General features: G+C 38.7%; 1 protein-coding gene across 1 annotated transcript in view; it reads left to right on the forward strand.

Moving 5' to 3' along the window:
- Positions 1–15,615, forward strand: part of SP4 (Sp4 transcription factor) — a 30,122-nt gene extending 14,507 nt beyond the window's left edge. The window contains exons 4-6 of the mRNA XM_074574828.1: positions 7,683–7,911; positions 8,147–8,346; positions 12,294–15,615. Coding sequence (XP_074430929.1) covers positions 7,683–7,911; positions 8,147–8,346; positions 12,294–12,541 — 677 coding nt within the window. The 3' untranslated portion in view covers positions 12,542–15,615. The remainder of the gene's footprint in view (positions 1–7,682; positions 7,912–8,146; positions 8,347–12,293) is intronic.
- Positions 15,616–16,057: the final 442 nt, after the last annotated feature.

Genomic DNA, 16,057 nt, shown 5'->3' on the forward strand with positions numbered 1-16,057 from the left:
CTGTCTTCACAGGGGAGGTGCTCCAGCCCCCTGATCATCTTTGTGGCCCTCCTCTGGACTTGCTGCAAGAGGTCCGTGCCCTTCTTATGCTGGGGACTCCAAAGCTGGACACAGTACTGCAGGTGCGGTCTTACCAGAGCAGAGTCAAGGGGCAGAATCACCTCCCTCAACCTGCTGGCCACGCTGCTTTTGATGCAGTCCAGGATACGGTTGGCTTTCTGGGCTGCGAGCACACATTGCTTTTTTATGTTGTTTCTGTATAGGTGTTGTATATTCTGTGTTGTATTTGTGGTAGCTCTTTCCTATGTTTAATAAAGTAATAAAAAAAAACCCCAACAACTGGCTTTCCATTTAAGGAAAGATACTACCAGCAGGGAAGACTTATTTTCTGTCTCAAAGTACTGAAGTGACTTCAGGTTGTCCTAAAACACCTGGGGTAAAGCCTTACATTTTTGAAAAGTCATTGAAGTACCTTCATGAAACTTCTTGGCCGTTTTGTGTTGCCAGTAAGATTCTTGCACAAAGGAAAAAGGCTTTATTTTTTTTTTAAGGTGTTTAAAACCCTTAAACTTATTTTTTACTGCATTAAATCTTGCACTTTTAAGTGATATTTTTCACAGAAGTTAAGCTTAATTATGATGCTGTTCAGTAATTTTTTGAACACACTGAAGCATTAGACATAGGAAGCTTTTGGAGGAAAGTATAGCAAGTTCTTAAAATTTTTGTCAAAGTTGGCAACAGGCAAAAGATCAACAGATAGAAACTTGCTACAATGTCCCTGTAGGAGGTAGAAGACACAGATGTCCCTTTTTTTGGAAAAAAAATTATCTTGGAATAAACTATTGCCGCTTTTTTTTTTTTAATTTTAAAATCTTGGTGAATCTTATTCAAAGCAAATTATCTGTATGTCATTGTGGAAGAAGAATGTTAGAGTAAAGAATGTTTGCAAGGTGACCGCAGTTGGGATATGCAGAGGAAGGAGAAATGAGAAACCTCTTTTCCCCCTTTGCTTTGCATCAGTAAGTTGTTGAATGAGTGAGCTGCTGCATCAGCTCCAATGCTTGCAGAGCTTTGGAACTCTACAGGCTGTCATTAACTTTACTTGTCTGTCCTGTAGTAATATACATTGAATTATGTATGTCATTGCAAACTTCTCTTTCATTTTTGGAATATGCAGTTGAACAAATTTTCTGTTTTGCAACATTAGCCACGCTGGCTCTAGGTATGTTTTGCAAAGCGTTCCTCAGATTTTGTAGTAATGTGCACGCCACTGAGATACCTCTACGTGATTAATGCTGTCATCTGTCTGACTGCTGAATGCTGGTTGCACAACAGCAACAGGAAATCCATATAAATTGTTCTGGGGAACTAAGTACCAGAAACCAGAAGTGTCCTTGCCTCAGTCTTAAATTTCTCTTCCTTCCAAGGTCCATTTTCTAAACATTGACTCCCATGATTTCTCTGAATCATTAAAGTTAAGTCTCTTTCTTTCCCTTCCCTGCCCTGTTTGTCTCAAAGAGTAGTTTTCCATGCTTGCTACCTCAGGTGAACTAGACCAGTGTGATAGCAATGCAGGTGCAATGTGTAGTAAAAAGAAACTTGTTCTGACTTACAGTGGATGGCCAAGCCTAATAACCATGATCTTCAGTGGCCAATCACTCCGTAGGAAAGTACTTCCTAGGTACCATGCATTAGCTTTCTTTAATCATGCAGGTGGTGTTATGGGAGTTATTTTGCAAATTAGCTTTGAAGCCTAAAATTGATTGAGAGGTGTATATATATATTATTTGGATTCATAGTGATTACTTAAAATTGTTGAGTTTTCTTGCATGAGTGTGTTGTAGACTCATGTATACGGGAAAGTGTAGACGCAGTTTTACTACAAAATTCAAAAGCTAAGTGATGCTGAAGAACAAAGGATGTGCAAGCCTTTATCTTGATAATTCTGGATCTTGTGATAGTAAGTAATGCATTTACTTAACTGCTTAAATGGGAAAGATTAGTGACTAAAATAATGCGGGTTCTTCTGTTTGAGGAGCTTGAAAAATTTCTATAATGTTCTTAATTACATTCAGTCATATATGCAATATTGCAGTGACTGAGAGTCTTGTTGCACTTGATTTGCAAAATAAATATTGTATCAGGTTGCCTTGTTGTTTGCATGTTGTCCTGTGGTCAAATAAATAGTTACTATCCAAAAGAAAGAGAGAACTTAGACCTGAGAGAAAATGGAATGCAATGGAGTAGTTTGTATCAGTGTTATTTTATACACTAGCATTTTGTTGTAACTTAACATTGTAACCTGAGAGAATGTACAATAAAGTTCAGTCATAAACAAGTTCAACAATTATTTTGTTAGTCAAGAATGTTTCACGCTTCTAGGAAAATAATATTAAAGAAGTCATAGGAACTTACAAAAACTTTTTATCTTCTAAGAGCCGGTGTAAATGTGTGGTGACTGCTTTGAGAACTCGTATATAATACACATACAGATGAACTGAAGTGTGACTCTGTTCCCTCATGTAATGGTTTGTTTAGATCTCTTTCTGACATCTGTGTTGAAACATGAGATCTCTTGTTAACTGAAAGGTTTGATTATGAATGGTGAAGTGTAGTGATATCAGGTCTTGCGGTTTGGTGTGTGTCAGGAAGAAGTAATGTCAAGTGATCTCATGATTGTAGCAGAATTTCTGGGAGGCTTTAAGTGGTATTTTAATGCCACTAGTAAGAAGTCATATGGATTATTTTAATAGGTCTTTTTTCTCCATCTAGAAGGTGTCAAGAGATCATTCTTTTCCTGTATGGATAACATTATCTCAGCCACCTGTTTTCAGAATAAGCAGCGTTTCTTTCAAACTAAAAGCTAATTTGTATCTAGATCCTCTCTATTGAAAAATCCTCAATTTTATAAACTTTCAGAAGGTGCCCCAATTTAATATTGTAGGCTGCTGATAAGCTTGTATCAACGGTTAAGTTTTCTCACTATCTTTTCTTCAGTAAACTTAATTGAAGAAATAATGAAATAACTTTGTCTTCCCTTAATAAGTATAAATGATGTAAAAGTTGAAGCCCTTAGTGATCCGTAGTGGATTTCAGTATATAGTTTAAAAAAATCAAAACGCCATGCAACTCAAGACTATAGAAGGCTCACTTTGAGATTTAGACTAGTCAGTTGTTTTGTGAAAGCTTCCTGATTTTTCTTCAAGAGAAAAGATTTTTCAGCTGGTCTAAAATACATTCATTTTACTCTCAAAGAACAAGAATGAAAAAAGTTATCTTTAGCAACTTTAAAATGAGATGCATTTATTTCTGTCCTGTATGCTACTAGTGTGCTGGCTTGTTGGGATGCTTTTTCAGGAGTTCAAAACAAAAATTAAGTCCAGGAATTACATTGTTGAACTTCCCAGTGTTTTCTGATAACTAATTAAAACTCTGGCAAAGAACATTTATCAGATATGTGTGCTTCCTTCAGTTAGTCTTCTACTTCAAAAAGTAGAGATTTGCTTATTGAATATTGTGGCCTGGATCTTTAAATAAGGCTACTTGTCTGATATTTTGAGTTTCAGAACCTTCTGTTCTGAATTTAGTAAGTGGAATACAAAGGAAGGGAGTTTAAAATAACAGCTCTGTGAGATTAGTTTAAAGAAGAAAATCAACATTCACTTAGAAAATGTAATAACTTTGTTACTGCTATCTAAAGAGCAGTCATTTAATTACTGTTTAGCTGAAACCATATGGATAATGTAATTGTCTGCTTGAGACCTTACTGTTGGCATTTTCTCTTTTGTATTTTTGTTGTCACCTTTACAGTTATTGTGAAGAATTTCTACTCAGATGTATCACTATAGTATGTTTAATGAATAGGTTAAGGTCGTAGCTCAGTAGTATGTATCCTATACTTCAAGATACGCATGGTCCTCACATGGGGGAGGGAAAGTTTGGAGCAGGTAAAGTTTGTGTCAGCAGTGCCACTTGATACTCTGAAGAAGTATTAGAAGACCCTTGTGTGATTGGTAGTCTCATGACTTAGAGACTGAAAGTTGGTTCATATCGAATCAGCACAATATATCGGATTTTTGGAAATGCTGAACGGGCTTCCTCATAAATGCGGGTTGGCCAGATCCAGCAGGAGTTATGTGCTAGACATTCATCACTCTAGCACTAGTCGTGGAGTGAAAAAATGAAGTCGTCCTCCTCAGGGTTCAAGTGCCTCAATTCACATCTTACTTGGAAAGCCTTGGTCTGGCAGCCAAGGGGAAAGTTGCATTGAAAATTTAATATCAATTCAAGAAAATCAGAGATAAAGGGAAAACTGAGAGAAAAATATGCTCTTCAGCTGTGTTCTGACCACAGCCTGGTTAGGTCCAGGGACTTTTTTTGCTCAAATAGGACTTTGTGACATGGATGGAGTCATTCCTCTAACAGACTGTAACGACAAAGGATAATTCTTATTAATGTACTTGAAAATGTGACTGATAATGAAAATAGCATAAGAGGCTGCAGTAGGTGTGGCCATAATACCTGTTGCATGTTTAACTTTTACAGCAACCATTTGTAGACTCATCATTTATAGTGCCGCTGTGTGAATTAAAGGAGTTTGCATCTTGGGTGCATTTAACAGACAGAAGAGTGGTTTGTGTTCTGCGAAAGACTACAAGCTGAGCAAGTTCTTCCTGTTAATTTATTTGCCTTTGGCTAACCAGAAACTGCAGCTGGTTTTCCACGCGAGCAATTACATTATCATGTTAAGATGAGCATTAGACGTGACAAAAATGAGCAGCCATCTTTGACTCTGGCTACTCACAGCACTTGGTCAGCACTTCAGCAGCTTAACAGCCTGACAAGGAATTGCCCCTGGACTAGCACTTTCTTTGGAAGCTCTTGTGTCTGCTTCTACCATTGTTAGACCCAAGCAGATATTACTATTTGCATTTATACCACAGTGTTCTCCTTACCCTGTCATATTCTTCCTCAAGGATTTTCATCAATGCTTTTCTTTCCCATTAGAATATGGGAAATAAATTGATTTCCAGTACTATTCTGAAAAGAAAGACTTTTTTCTGTCCTAGATGTGTGGAGGCTCTGCACTCAAGATTAAGCCTGTGATTCTTTTTCTGTGGTCCCTCTGCTGCAAATAGCAAAGTTTCTTTCGATTTTTTTTTTTTTTTTTTTTTTTCTTTCTTGTAATAAGTGTCTGTCCAACAGCAAGTGGGATTCAAACGTTATCTCTTCTGGGTTTGTCTTTGTTCTTCTCAGAGAACCGAAAGTACTCAGCATCTGTCAATGTTTGTGGCCTGCTTAAGAAAACAAGGAATTTGTATTTACTCATATCTAGGCAGATAGGTGCAAGTTCCAGACAGAAAGAGATAACCGGGAAAATTTGGTCAGTGCTTCTGGTGAAAATAACCTGGTGCTGACCTAGGCACAAGGCAGATTTATCCTATTCCTGTAGCCAACAGTGGTCTGTTAGAGGACAGTCAAGTCCCTTTGGGCAGTTCTCTGTATATCTTGTTCTGTAGTCCTAACCTATCTGTGTGTATATGGTGGCATTACGTGCTGTGTGTTAGGTTTCATCTATGGCTGTTATCAAGGTGTTATACAAGATAACGTACATTGCTCCTCAGCAATCCTGTGAATGAAGTAGTCATTATCCCTTGCTGTGTTGTGTATGGATGCACTTGGTAGCCAGGCAGTTTAGACTTCAGAGAGAGTGTTCTTCTCAGTCTTATCCCTGTTGATGGTATCTGATACACATGCTTGAGAAGTAAGTTGGAGTACCCATTTGAATCTCTCTGAATCGTGTTACCTCCAAGGGATTTATAAGTTTTGAATTAATGCTTCAATACTGAGGACTTTCAAGTCTTAAAATATTATAGTCTATTCTAAGGAATTCTGGTTGGTTATTACACTCTCTGAATAAGTAGGTAGTGTTTCCTCTTATTTCCCATGTGTATGAAGGCACTGAATTTTGGAAACTATCAGCATCTAATGATATTTTGTCCCATTCCTGTTACTGGCAGGACAGGCATTCAGTGTTGTCAGATTGCAGCTGGAAGTCATATCTCTGTGTCAGATTTATTTTGTCATATTATTTTCTTAGACCGTATAGTACTAACTTTTTAAGCAAACATAATATTACTCTGCTGCTCAAGAAACTACACTTCTTACCTGTATTGAAATAGTCTTTATTTTGCCTTCATATCAAGACGGTAATCCTGATTTGCTTTGATCAAGAAAGCCAATGAGATCAATAAACTTATGCAATGAAATTGAATTCTTAATTCATCAAGTGAATCTTAGAATTCCATTTAATTCAGTCAAGTTGCTTTCTCAGTCTTCTTGGAAACATACTCCCTTCTGCAAAACAGAATCATAGAATATCTCAAGGGACCCATAAAGATCATTGACTCCAACTCCCTGCTCCTCACAGGACTATCTAAAACTAAACCATATGACTAAGAGCGTCGTCCAGATGCTCCTTGAACTCTGACAGGCTCGGTGCCGTGACCACTTTGCCTGGGGAGCCTGTTGCTGGGACCGACCACCCTCTCAGTGAAGAACCTTTTCCTACTGTCCAACCTGAACTTCCCTGACGCACCTTCATACCATTTCCATGTGTCCTATGGCTGGTCACCAGAGAACGATCAGCACCTCCCCCTCTGCTGCCCCCCTTGAGGAAGATGTAGACTACAATGGGGTCACCCCTCAGCCTTCTCTCCAAGCTGAACAAGCCAAGTGACCTCAGCTGCTTCTTGTAAGTCTTGCCCTCGAGACCTTTCACCATCTTGGTTGCCCTCCTTTGGACACGCTCTAACACTTTGATGTCCTTTTCATATTGAAGCGCACAAAACTGCACGGAGCACTCAAGGTGGGGCTGCACCAGTGCAGTGTAGAGTGGGACAATCACCTCCCTCAAACAGCTGGCTATGCTATGCTTGGTGCACCCCAGGACATGGTTGGCCCTTTTGGCCGCCAGGGCACACTGCTAACTCATATTCAACTTGACATCAATCCAGACCCCCAGATCTCTTTCTGTGGGGCTGCTCTCCAGCCTCTCGCACACCAATTTGTATGCATAACCAGGATTACCCTGTCCCAGGTGGTGAATCCTGCAAAAAAAAACAAACCAACAAAGCTCTGGTATGTTAGCTTGTTCAAGTATAGTCCTACAACATTTATTTTTCTTTGTGGAAGTTCCTTTGTGGTTCAGTGTTGGTTCAGGACAGATTGTAGAAGTGACAATTCTGTATGTGCCATAAAGCAACTTTTACAATTAGCTAATTTTAGTTCTTTGAATATAGATAGGTTTTCAAAGGTTATTAGAGGGACATTAATTGGCAATAGATTTAACTATCTATTTGTCTAAGATTTTGTTTAGCGTTTTCTCATTTATCTCAACTTCTGAGAAAAAGAAAACACTTAAATCAGTTTACATTTCTTAATATCAGTCAGTAATTTTCAGTCTTGTACTGTTCTAATAGCAAATTACATAAAACAGGGCTACCTAAGGTAGCAGGTAAGTCCTCTGGTAGTGCTTCAGGAAAATGGGCTGGATTTTCTGTTGCTTGGTAGCTCTCCTTAACTTTTGGTGGGTTTTTGTTCTATAAAATGTGTGAAGTTTATTTGTGCATTTCATTTATTGAAATGACTAAAAAAAGTAAAAACACTTTCTTATTTTACAGGTCAACAGCAAGGACAGGATGGAGTAAAAGTACAGCAAGCCACAATAGCTCCTGTTACTGTAGCAGTAGGTGGCATTGCTAATGCAGCAATTGGTGCTGTTAGTCCTGATCAGATAACACAAGTGCAGCTGCAACAGGCTCAACAAGCTTCTGACCAGGAAGTGCAACCTGGCAAGAGATTGAGAAGAGTTGCCTGCTCATGTCCTAATTGCAGAGAGGGAGAAGGAAGGTAAATGTAAATTTTATCAGTATATATTTAGGCGTCTTATCACAGTTTGTCTCATTTGGGCATGAGATTTTCTTATATTGCCTACATTTTTTAATGCTTTTATTAGAATGTATGTTTATATATTTCTTTTTAGACAGGGAATTGTAATTGTCTCTATTAGCATGAAATATTTTTCCTAATAATTAATAATACTTTAGAATATAATTGCCTGCCTGTTTAAATTTGATCATTTTAGAGGCAGCAATGAGCCAGGAAAAAAGAAACAACATATCTGCCATATTGAAGGATGTGGAAAAGTTTATGGCAAGACATCTCATCTTCGAGCACACCTGCGCTGGCATACTGGTGAAAGACCATTTATATGCAACTGGATTTTTTGTGGCAAGCGATTTACAAGGAGCGATGAGTTACAAAGACACAGAAGAACCCACACAGGTTGGTCAGCCTTCTCTGTATGTATAGTACACCAAGTCTGAATCATAGTGGCCATGGTTAAACAGTGTTATCAAAGAGACCACTTATTAGGAGCTCTGAAAACTTCTTTTAAATCTAAATAAAGTAACTTTAAAACAGAGTAAGTGGTAGGTTTCAGTTTTCATCAATGCAAGCTGACTGTGATATCAAATAAATAAAATGAGATCTATTCAAACGGTTCTTTACTACCTGTGTTAGAAAAAGATGACCGTTTCATCACAGACAGGTAATTTCCATTAGCTAATGAATGCCTGATCTAAATTTGGCAAATTTTCTTGAGCATGTAGGTAAGGGTAGCTTTAGAATAAATATTAGGAAGAAATGCTTTACTGTGGGGGTGGTGAGACACTGGAACAGGTTGCCCAGAGAAGTTGTGGATGCACCATCCCTGGAAGTGTTCAGGGCCAGGCTGGATGGGGCTTTGAGCAACCTGGTGTAATGGGAGGTGTCCCTGCCCGTGGTAGGGGGGTTGTAACTAGAATTTAAGGTCCCTACCAACCCAAACCATTCTATGATATGGTTCTATGTAGGATTGGCCATGGACCAGGGTTGTAATTTTCTCACTGGAACTAGCTCAATCCTTAAGAAATTTATTAACCTAGTCCATACATCAGATTTGATCTTCTTGGGAAGTTTCTTGAAGTTTCAGGTGAGAACTAATAAAGCAAGTTCTCTTCGCAGTTCAGATTGGAAAGGTGGACCTTTTAGAAACTGAAAAATTTATCAGCCTTCGTATTTCTAGCCCCAAGAAGGTTGCCCTCCTGCCCAACTTGTAGCATCAGAAGATAGCACTCAAAGTCTAATCACTAATTACATTTGAACAAAGTGACAGAACTTCTTAGTACGGTAAATTAGAAGGACTGGTTGGGGATGTGAAGGCTGGGGTCAGCCTTGGCTGCAGTGACCATGAGTTGGTGGAGTTCAGGATCCTGCATGCAAGAAGCAGGGTAATAAGTAGGATTATCAGGACTTTGGCCTCTTTAAAGACCTCCTTGGAGGAATCCCATGGATTAGTGCTCTAGAAGGTAGGGGGGTCCAAGAGATCTGTTTAGTATGCAAGCACCACTTCCTCCAAGCTCAAGATCGGTGCATCCCTATGAATAAGAAATCAAGCAAAGGAGGCAGGAGGCCCGCATGGATGAGCAAGGACCTTCTGGAAAACTCAAATAGAAGAAGAAAGTTTACAGAACGTGGAAAAAGGGACTGGCCACTTGGGAGGAATAGAGGAATGTTGTCAGAGTATGCAGAGATGCAATGAGGAAGGCTAAGGCATACTTGGAATTCACTCTGGCAAGGGATGTCAAGGACAATTAGAAGGGCTTCTGCAAGTACATCAACAGTAAAAGGAAGACTAGAGAGAATGTGGGCTTGGTGCCGAATGAGGTGGATGCCCTAGTGACTGAGGATGCAGAGAAGGCAGAATTACTGAATGCCGCCTTTGCTTCAGTCTTTATGCTAAGGCCCACCCTCAGGAGTCCCAAACCTCGGAGGTAAGAGAAAAAGTCTAGAGAAAGGAATACTTTCCCTTGGTTGAGGAGGATCGTGTTAGAGATCATTTAGGCAAACTCAAATGGGCCCTGATGGGATGCACCCACAAGTGCTGGGGGAGCTGGCATATGTTAGTGCTAAGCCACTCTCCGTCATCTTTGAAAGGTCATGGAGAACTGGAGAAGTGCCTGAGGACTGAAGGAAAGACAATGTCACTCCAGTCTTCAAAAAGGGCGAGGAGGAGGACCGGGAAACTACAGGCCAGTCACCTTCACCTCCATGCCTGGAAAGGTGATGGAACAGCTTGTTCAGGATGTCATCATTAAGCATGTGGAGGAAAAGAAGGTTATTGGGAGTGGTCAACATGGATTCTCCAAGGGGAAATCATGCTTGACCAATCTGATAGCCTTGTATGATGGCATGACTCAGTGGGTAGATGAGGGGAGAGCAATGGATGTTGTCTACCTCGACTTCAGCAAGACCTTTGACTTTTTAGCACTGTCTCCCATAACATCCTCTTGGCTAAGCTTAGGAAATGTAGGTTAGATGGGTGGACAGTGAGGTGGAATGAGAACTGGCTGAATGGCAGAGCTCAGAAGGTTGTGATCAGCAGCGCAGAGTGTAGCTGGAGGCCTGTGACTAGCGGTGTTCCCCAGGGGTCCCCAGTACTGGGTCCAGTCTTATTCAACATATTCATCAGTGACCTGGATGAAGGGACAGAGCGTACCCTCAGCAAGTTTGCTGATGATACAAAACTGGGAGGAGTGGCTGACACACCAGAAGGCTGTGCTGCCATTCAGCGAGACCTGGACGGGCTAGAGAGTTGGGTGGAGAGGAACCTAATGAAGTTCAACAAGGGCAAGTGTGGGGTCCTGCACCTAGGGAGTAATAATACCATGCATCAGTACAGATTAGGGATTGACCTGCTGGAAAGCAACTCTGTGGAGAAGGACCTGGGAATCCTGGTGGACAACAAGTTGTCCATGAGCCATCAGTGTGGCCTTGTGGCCAAGAAGGCCAATGGTATCCTGGGGTGTATCAAAAAGAGTGTGGCCAGCAGGTCGAGGGAGGTTATCCTTCCCCTCTGCTCTGCCCTGGTGAGGGCACATCTGGAGTACTGTGTCCAGTTCTGGGCTCCCCAGTTCAAGAAATCATAGAATCATAGAATCTTCATGGTTGGAAAGGACCTTTGAGATCATCAAGTACAACCATACACACACAAAAAAAAAACAAAACCAAACCCTCAAAAAACCCAAGAAAACAAACAAACAAAAAAACCCAACCTACAATCTCTGCCACTAGAGCGTGCCCTGAAGTGCCACATCTAGACATTTCTCAAATACCTCTAGGGATGGTGACTCAACCACCTCCCTGGGCAGGCTGTTCCAGTGCCTGACCACTCTTTCAGTAAAGTAATTCTTCCTAATATCTAATCTAAACCTCCCCTGCCGCAACTTCAGACCATTTCCTCTGGTCCTGTCATTATTCACAAGGACAGATATTATTCACAAGAAAGACAAGGAACTACTGGAGTGAGTCCAGTGGAGGGCTACAAAGATGATCAATGGATTGGAGCACCTCTCTTAAGAGAAAAGGCTGAGAGACCTGGGTTTGTTTAGCCTGGAGAAGAGAAGACTGAGAAGGGATCTCATCAGTGCTTATAAGTATGTAAAGGGCTGATGTCAAGAGGATGGGGCCAGGCTCTTCTCAGTGGTGCCCAGTGACAGGACAAGGGTCGACGGGCACAAACTGGAACGCAGGAAGTTCCATCTCAACATGAGGAAAAACTTCTTTATTTTGAGGGTGGCAGAGCACTGGCACAGGCTGCCCAAAGAGGTGGAGGAGTCTCCTTCTCTGGAGATACTCAAAACCCGCCTGGATGTGTTCCTGTGCAGCCTGCTCTAGGTGACCCTGCTCTGGCAGGGAGGTTGGACTAGATGATCTCCAGAGGTTGCTTCCAACCCCTACCATTCTGTGATTTTGTGAATGTATCTCTCTTGACGTAGATTTCATACATCCTGATGGAGCTTTGGGATTCATGTTTCCAAATTCCCTTTTTAATCTGAATAACAAAAGTATTCTTAAAAAAAATGTGATCAAGTAGTTCTTTCAGGGCTTTTACTTGTCCTACTCTGTCAGACTTATAGAAGTTTATGAAAATTCTCTGGTGACCTGAAAGTCAAAGCTTCTCACCAGATAATCACAGCGTAGCAAGTATTTGTTGAGAACATTTTAGTAGTGAAGAGTGGATTTCCAAAAGCCTTTGACCTGGAAATCAGACAGGTAGAGAAGAAAACATTGTATCCTTTTAAAGACAGTTCAAACGTTGAATAGAAAAAGGTCAGATTCAAATGACCAAGCAAAAAGTGTTCAGTGCTCTCTTTCAGTAACATTTTGGTTTTGTTCTTCTTTTAAAAAAGGTGAAAAAAGATTTGAGTGCCCGGAATGTTCTAAAAGGTTTATGCGAAGCGACCATCTCTCAAAACACGTCAAAACTCATCAGAACAAGAAGGGTGGTGGAACAGCCCTTGCTATTGTTACCTCAGGAGAACTGGACTCTTCAGTTACTGAGGTTCTTGGTTCTCCAAGAATTGTCACTGTTGCTGCCATTTCTCAAGATTCAAACCCAGCAACCCCTAATGTTTCAACAAACATGGAAGAATTCTGAAAGGATCATTTATATGGATGCCTAGTGCTGCACTTAAGTTTACATACCTTTCAGGATATGGAAGTGGGCTGGTAAAGTGGATTACAGAGCAGGAAATCATGTTTTCAGTCATGACTTCTGTAAGTGTTCCAGGTTGGAGGGTCAGCATGGGAAGTGTACACCGGTGCAACAAGACAAAAATTTCAAAAATACAAACAGCGCAAATTGATGTACTGGATAAACAGATGGGGGAATATTATTTCCATACTGTACTTTTTTAGTTATATGTCTGTATGTCATGTAATGATTTTAAATGAACTCCCCCCCCCCCCCATTTTAGCATTGTATGTTAATGTGTTCATAAAATTAGATAATATCAATGTAAAACAGGGTGGAGCTTGACTAGGATTAATATCATTTGATGAAGGTACTTTGTTTTTATAATAAATTTGTAATATTTTCATGAGAACATCATTTTCCCATAAGGCACAGCAAAGCCGATTGAACGATAGTGGAAATATTTTAGGGTTTTGCTCAGTCCATAGAACACGTCAGTTGATTTTGGCCGTCTTTTCTCAAGTTTTGGAATTACTCAACTAGCAGCTGGATGATGCATGCTGCGAAGTGGTTCTGAGGTGGACCTCAGATTAATGTTGACCACTACATTATAGTAGTGTGTATAAATGACAATCAGTGAGTTCTAATTCCTCTCTTTGTTTGGAGAGCTAAGGTTATGTAGAATTAGTGTATACAGTAGGAAAGATAAACCCATAGAAAGATAGTAACATAAGATTTTACAAAAGTAACGGTATCTTTATGTAGGATGAAAAATGAATATGGCAGCTTTTGTGTCAGTTTTTGGTATTTCATTATATTTTAAAACATTTGTGGTCCATTTATAACCTTGTAGGTAACATGAATCATTAAAACTCGACCTTGAGTATTTAAGTGTTTTAATTTTGTTAGAATTCATGGAAATTAATGAGACAATTGAGTGTTGTAGCTCATTCTCCAGTATCTTCTCTCTGTAAATACTAGTTATTATATTGTGGTTAATGTGCTGAGTTCTTTATGCTTTGACTTAATAGCCAAAGAAAAGAATTAATTATCACATTTTAACCAAAAAAAGGTATTGACAGTAAACATTTTCTCTCTTTTCCCCTAAATATTACTGTCTTTGTTTTCTCTTCAAGGATAATATGTGGGCTGGTAATAAATATCTGTTACCTATCAAGTCTTACATTGAGCCTCCAACCACAAAACAAACTGGGGAAAGACAAATATAGTTATCTTTTTACTACATGACTTTTTGATTTCAAAGGTTTGGTTACATTTTCAGATGTACCAGTTTAATAGGAATATAGAGGAAATTAAAAACAACGATAACAAAAACAAACTGCATTTTGTATGTGAAAACTCCAGTACATACAAGGAGGAAAGATGGCCAAATATTTCATACTCAGGATTTATAATTACTTCCCATAGGTATAAATATAACCTTTTACACATACAGTCATTTGGTAATAATTCTCATGACCATTTTTAGAAAAAATTTCTACACCAAAATATTTTTGATGTAACTAAAGGAAGTACAGTGCAAGAAGGGTAAGTTGGTTTTTTTTCCCAGCAAATTCCAAAAGGATGAATGTGTTTGGTAGCTGTTGGTTTGAGAGACGTAACAGATACCTTGTGCATTCCCTCACGAAACATATATTTCTCATCTGAATACTTTATCAATCTTGTGGTGTTTTCTGTATTTTTGAAGCAAGAGAAATACCAATCATTGTTTACACTGTGTACACTTTAGGCCAGCCCTTTGTAGCAAAATACTAAGCTGAAGGTATTTTATACTTTCAGTTTACATAAAAAGCTTTGAGATTAAAGAAAAACAATTTTACACTGTGGTTATAAATTTCAAGTTTCTTAAAGCTTTTGTAGACTTGTAACAGAGTCTTTAAATTTTAGTTGGGTTTTGTACATTATTTTGTATATTTTATTTAAAGTACTCTTAACTGATGTATCTGGATTTAAAACATCAGAATCAATTAGATGTTACATTTAATACAGATGAACATTAGGTAGTATTAACTGTTAATTTTATTATATAGGAAATGAAACGTCAAATATATATTTTATCATTAAGCTTCACAATCAGTGCTATAAATTTCTTTATGCAAAGAAAAAACTTTCCTAATGTTAATACCATGTTTCCTAGAAATTAACAATTTTTGTAAATGGAAGTTACGAGCATTCTGCACAGCCATTTCATACATAATTTTTTCATGCATACTTATGTATGCAGATAGGAAACTGAAGTAATTTTTAATCTGCGATGAGTCCCTATTATAGATGTATCAGACCCTAAATCTGGTTGGCTTCATAGCATCTCAAGTACATTAACTTGTGTTAGCAGGTGCACATTTTACCACTGGAATTAGAAGCATTTTGCCAGTCTGTTCTGCATACCATTCTGAATCCACTTTTCTGTCTTAAAAGGATCGTAAATTTCAATGTCCTTTATTTGACTCAGTGGGATATAGCTGTTGTAAGTAATAGGGCACAGATGTGCAGTAGTATCTTGTTTAATGGCATTTCACTGTTCATTCCCTTTGCCACTGTTAAAAATTTTGCTTTATTGTAATTATCAGTGCAAAGTGTATTTACCATGGTAGAACTCCAGTGTTAGAATAGTTTTTTTCTTACAATATACTTTCTTTGGTTAGGTTCGTGTATGTGTTGCCGATTACATTAGAAATTGGTGTTAAGTCATTATTTATCACATTCTTTCACGAGAGCAGTAATAAAAGTGTGTAATCTAGGAGAAAAAGTTAATTTGTCAAAGTTAGGTAAGCATGATGTTTAGGTCCTATTTTTCAATTTTATAACTGTTTTATTGCAACAATATTTGTATTTAAGTCTTCATTTTAATGCCTTGTGGTGTTTTTTTATGCATGTCACTGAATTGTCATCCCGCAAGAATTGATGTGCAGCATAGGGTATTAAATCTACATAATGATTTTGAAACAGAAAAATAGTTGATGGTAAAAATGTAAATGTTTTGCAAAAATTCCTTATAAAAAAGTTTTGTAGTAATATTTCACTTGTAAATTTTTCTAAAAAAATGGAAAAGGAAAAAAATGAGAGTAACGTTTCCCCACATCTAGAATTTAGAAATTCATTCTGCCAGAAAAGCCTGTAAGGCATTAATTTGACACTTTTACAATGCTGATTTGTATAATTTTTTGGTGGGTTTGGAACTAAAATCATGTACAAGTTGTTGCCTGCAATAACATTTTGCAAGTAACCTATTAAAATTCCCTTGAGTTTAAAAGGTTTCTTCATTTAATTACTTACAATATAAAGCAGCAATAAATTATGTTTGAGTGATAATCTGTTCATCAAGAAGAACACTAGAAAGCAAATGCCTCTCAATGGGGAAAGGTTGGCAGCAGCTTCTGGATTTGTGTAATTAAGACCTGTACTTGCTGGTCAGCGTTTCCCAACTGGCAAACTCCCAGCAGGGAATTAAACCAGCAG

The sequence above is a fragment of the Larus michahellis genome, chromosome 2, assembly GCF_964199755.1.
Source record: "Larus michahellis chromosome 2, bLarMic1.1, whole genome shotgun sequence".
NCBI lineage: Eukaryota > Metazoa > Chordata > Aves > Charadriiformes > Laridae > Larus > Larus michahellis.